We start from the raw sequence: 5000 nt of genomic DNA on the forward strand, positions 1-5000 counted from the left end.
CCCCCCCTCTCAGGCGTGTTCCAGTTTGACTCCATGGCGCAGGGCAGGGACCCCCATCTGGCCACCCTCCGCGAAAACGTGGGTGCTGCTCATCGCGTCAATTTGACGCGGCCCTGCCACCTCCCCTGCTCTCCTCTCCTCTCCCCTCCCCTCTGATCTCTCCGGCCCGCTGCGCCCCGCGCGCCGCCGCGCGCCCACCGCGACCGCTCCCGCCGGCCTGCCGCGCCGGGCCCATCCCGTCCCACCAACCCCGTTCCGACGCTAACCTGCCTCGCCCACCTCGATTCACTTCGTCGGCCCCACCACGACCCTTCCCCTTTGGCGCCGCGCCGCATCCCACATCATCCCACCGCCCTCACGCACTCTCCACCCCACCCCACCCCATGCCACCCCCTTCACACCCTATCCCCACCCCAGGGCTACCTGTATTCAATGTTCGCCCCACAGCCCGGCGGCTCCACCTATCAGTTCGCCAAGACCATCCCCGAGCCGCCCCCGCCCCCGCAGTCCGTCAGCGCCCCGGTCCGCCAGCCGGGCGCCAACTGGACCCTCTGCGTGTACCCTGCGCGTGGATGGGTGCCCGAGTGGCGCGCGCCGATGGTGTCGGCGGTTGTGGTTTCGTCGGTGCTGACTGGGCTGCTGGTGTGCGCAGTGCTGGTCGGCAGGCGGGAGGAGGCGTGGCTGCTGGCAGAGATGAGGGTGAGGGGCGTGTGGGGTGGGCAATGTATATGTGTGTCGTGTGCGGTGTGGGAGAGTGTGTATGCTTGTATGCACATGCGTGTGTAAGCAGGCGTGAGTGTGTGTGTGTGTGTGTGTGTTTGTGTAAGCAGACGCGCGCGTGTGTGTGTGTGTGTGTGTGTGTGTGTGTGTGTGTGTGTGTGTGTGAGCGTGCGTGTGTGCGTGTGCGTGTGCGTGTGCGCGTGTGCTTTTGAAAAGGCGTCTTTGCTCCGTGCATGCTGAGCAGCTGGGGAATGAATGGCACTTTGCCTGTGCGCCACAGAGCTGCCATGGATGTCCAGCCGCGCTCGCGCTCGCGCGCCACACAACTTCGCCTCCCGTGTGCATGCGCTCCGCATGCCGCCCTGCCACACTAGCACACTCGTGCCACCAACGAATTTACAGTTGCAACGCAACCAACCCAAAAGATAAGCCGATCATGAGCCAAATGACAATCCAGGTGTATTATTTCTGGCGATGCACCACCACCTACTTTTCCTGCTCCCGCAGGATGCAAACGAGGCCCTGGCCGAGGAGAAGCAGCGGACGGATGTACTGCTGGCGCGGCAGCTAAACCTGCTGTCATGCGCCCTTGAGTGCAACGCAGACGCCACCGGCACCGCCGCCGCGGCCAGCGGCGGGGCAGGAGGGGGCGCGCGGCGCGGCGGCGGCGAAGGCGAGGGCGGAGGCGAGGGCGGAGGCGGGGCCTGGCCGGCGGAGCTGATTCGGCTTGGGAGCGGGAGCGACATCGCTGACAGCGGGCCGCTCAAGGCGCTGGGTGCGGCACTCCTCCTTTGGGTGGCGTTTGGGCTAGGAGGGGACAGCGAGGGCTGTCGCCTGTGCGAGCGCACTGTGTTGTCGTGCACGCGGCGTTAGCGGTGTGGTGCCCCTCATTGCGCACTCAGCATGCACCCATCATCAAGCCCCCTTTCTCACACGCCTGCACACACACACACACACACACACACACACACACACACACACACTCATGCGTGCGTGCACTTACACGCAAAATCAACACACACTCACACCACGTTCATACACTCACACACACACTCACTGCGCCTCACAGCCCAAATAGAGGACATGCGGAGGGCCATCGGCACCGCGGCGCCGCCAGACGCCGCCGTGAACGACCTGAGGCTGCTCGAGCTACTGGGGGAGGGCGCATTCGGCAAGGTCTACAGAGGTGGGGCGGCCGGTCAACGCGGTCAAACCGGTCAACGTCGCGGTCAAATTCCAGGGTTCAGGGGGTTCTGACCTTGGGGTTTTGTGGCGCGGCGGGGCTTGCCAGCTGAGCCGGGCACCGTCCTGCTCGGTCCACCCTCCAAACCTCCCGCCAACATGCTTTCGCCGCTGACTGTGCGTGCGCGCCCGCACCTGCTTCACACACCTGCTTATGCAGCCACGCACGCCCCTCCCCTCAAACTCGGCACCCTGGCCCCACCGCAGCGCAGCGCTGACCCTCCGACCCCCCTCCCCCCCGCCCCCGGTGTGTGTGCGCGGCCTCTCACGCTGATGGCGTGATGTGTGTGGGCAGGGCTGTGGCGCGGCAGCACTGTGGCGGTGAAGAGCATGGTCCTGCCCGCCAACATGAGCGGCGCCCAGAAGCGCGAGCGCATGGCCATCATGGAGGCCGCCATCAGCAGCGCCATGAAGCACCCGAACATAGTGCAGGTCTGACTGGGGTTTGACCGGGATTTGACCGGGGTTTGACCAGTGGTGGGGGTGGGGTCGTGCTGGGTTTGAAATGGCAGGTGGTGGCGCTTTGACCAGGGGTTGACCAGGTCCGGCAGCTGGTGAACTCTTATCCCACCGGCGGTGACAGCTGTGCATGCAAGGCTAGACTGGTCACCACTTGTTCGCACAAGTTTTCAAGCCTACGTTCACAGCGCTGCGCCCCAGCGTAAGACCTGTTCCTAATCTCCCCCGTGCCCGCTCCTCCACCCTTACGCCCATCGCCTTAACCGCGCAGACGTTCACGTACTCCATCAAGCCCGCCACCAGCAGCACGACAATACCATCCGCCGGGTGCGCCCATCGCACCCCCTCCTTCCTCACCCCCTCCCCGCCGCGGCCGCAGCCTGTGCTCCCACTTCTTCGCGCGCCGCAGAGGTCTGCCCCCTTGTGTCTTCCCTCCCCGCTCTCTCCATACATCCTTACGTGTCGCCCCGCCGCTCGCCCCGCCTTCTCGCCCCGCAGGCTGGCTGGGCGGCCGGTGGGGCCGGGGGACCCTGGGGGTGCCCTGAGCCTGCTGAGCAGCAGCCAGCACATACACAGCTTCGAGGTGGGCGCGGGTCGCATGCTTGACTATCGTTGGCGCACGTCCAGATGCGCGCATGTGCGTGCTTGGGTGCTTGGATGATTGCTTCGCACCCACTCGTCATCCCAGTGTGCCTGTGATGTTTGTGGCATGCACGCACGCACACACACACACACACACTCTCCCTCTCCCCTCACACACACACACGCGCGCGTGCGCGCGCGCGCACACACACACACGCACGTGCGCCCACACACACTCTCCCCCACACGCACACACACACACACACACACACACACACAGGTCTCCATCGTTTTGGAGTACTGCGACTGGGTGAGCCCCCCCCCCCCTGCATCACCCGCTCTCCACCTGCGGTCCGCCGCCTCTTCACATGCTGCCTCCTGTGAAGTAACCTCAAACCCCACCAAACATATGCTCGTCTGCCAGATTCACCCCTGGCCACGCCCGCCCAACTCGCTCTGATGTACCCGCGCGTCCCCGGCGCTGATAGCGGCGGCGTCATGCCGCGCGCCGCCCCACCGCGCCCGCGCTTTGGGCCTTTTATCGGCCCCTCCCTCGTCACACGCACCCTCCCGCCATCCGCCCACCCGCCCCCACCCTCAGGGCTGCCTGCGGGACGCCTTGGATGCCGGCGCCTTCTTCACAGGTGAGCCCGGGCGCATGCACACACATGTGCACGCGCCCAGGCCGCGCCGGTGATCGGCCCCCTCGGCCCCGGCCCCGAGCCCGCCCAGGGGCTGCTGCCGGCAGCCGCCCCCGCAGCCGGTGTTGGGGCGCCCTCGAAGCGACCGCGCTCGCCAGCTTCTCGACCCGCTGCCTTGCTGTGACTCCCCCCAACCTGTCGACACCCCTGCCCCCGCCCGGAGCCCGCAATGAAAACCTGCAAACTGTACACCCACTCACCCCGCCCTGCAGCCGACAACGCCTTGAATTACGCGGCTATCCTGGACACCGCCGCCGACGTGGCCAGGGCCCTGCTGCACCTGCACCGGCACCAGGTGGATTCCAGCAGAATATCAGGGTTTAGCGGACCTGCGGCTTTGGGGTTTAGCTGCATGGACCTTGAGCACGCACAGTCGTCTGCCGGACGGGTCCCAGCGGTCCTAGGGACCCGGTCCCCTCTTACCCCCTCACCGCACGCCCACTTTTGGCTCTCCCACGTCGTTCGAGCAACTGACGCGCCCCCCCTTTCTAGTTCCCCCACCGTGTTTGAAACCACCTTCAATATTCTACGCGCCAGGTGGTGCACTCTGACCTGAAGAGCCGCAACATCCTGCTCAAGAGCGACGGCCGCGGCAGCGCGGGGCGCGGCGCCATCGCAAAGGTGCGTCTTCGCCCCTCCCTCACCCCTGCAATCACACCCTGCCTCTGCATTTGCGGCGTCGAAAGGTACCTCTGCCCTCCGCAGCCAATCACTGGCCGAACCCCGTCGAGCCAACGCCGCCCCAGACACGCAGTTTTGACTCAACTTCTCACTTACAAACCTATCTGGACTATTTTTGCATGGTGTGAAAGCTCGACCCTTCCTGATCCACCCAGAGCCCCTCACACCTCAACACCCCCGCCCTTCAACCCAACCCCATCCCCCTGACGTCGCTCGCACTGATGACGGCGCTCCCCGTCAATGATGACGTCACCCCTCCCGCCGATGACATCACCCCAAGGTGGCCGACTTTGGCCTGGCCGTGCAGGTGGAGGCGCAGAGCAGCCACGTGTCGTCGGCGCAGGGCACGCCCAGCCACATGGTGAGCCGCCGCCCGTGATTACACACCCGCGCATCTCTTCATCACTGCAAAGAAAGCCACTCGGCCGTTTGCACAGGCGTTTTCGGTCGCACAGGAAACGCCCGTCAGTGCTGTTCAGATGCCACGTTCGCGCTACACAATGAAATGTGTCTCTCGCATCACCCTCGCTGCGTCCTGGCAACCTCCCCCCTTTCCCTGCCTCATCACCCTCCCCTCTGCTGCTTTTTTCCTGTGTACCCCCCTCTCTTGCAGGC

General features: G+C 65.4%; 1 protein-coding gene across 1 annotated transcript in view; it reads left to right on the forward strand.

Moving 5' to 3' along the window:
- Positions 1-432: 432 nt before the first annotated feature.
- MNEG_8151 (Serine/threonine-protein kinase PAK 7) overlaps positions 433-5000 on the forward strand; it is a gene marked incomplete at both ends in the record, with an annotated part of 4644 nt that continues 76 nt past the window's right edge. The window contains 12 exons of the mRNA XM_014043375.1: positions 433-699; positions 1228-1495; positions 1790-1906; positions 2258-2394; positions 2693-2748; positions 2920-3004; positions 3284-3313; positions 3605-3647; positions 3917-3999; positions 4242-4325; positions 4666-4746; positions 4999-5000. The exon at positions 4999-5000 is cut by the window's right edge and continues 76 nt beyond it. Coding sequence (XP_013898829.1) covers positions 433-699; positions 1228-1495; positions 1790-1906; positions 2258-2394; positions 2693-2748; positions 2920-3004; positions 3284-3313; positions 3605-3647; positions 3917-3999; positions 4242-4325; positions 4666-4746; positions 4999-5000 — 1253 coding nt within the window. The remainder of the gene's footprint in view (positions 700-1227; positions 1496-1789; positions 1907-2257; positions 2395-2692; positions 2749-2919; positions 3005-3283; positions 3314-3604; positions 3648-3916; positions 4000-4241; positions 4326-4665; positions 4747-4998) is intronic.

The sequence above is a fragment of the Monoraphidium neglectum genome (genome assembly GCF_000611645.1).
Source record: "Monoraphidium neglectum strain SAG 48.87 unplaced genomic scaffold scaffold01519, whole genome shotgun sequence".
Taxonomy (NCBI): Eukaryota; Viridiplantae; Chlorophyta; class Chlorophyceae; order Sphaeropleales; family Selenastraceae; genus Monoraphidium; species Monoraphidium neglectum.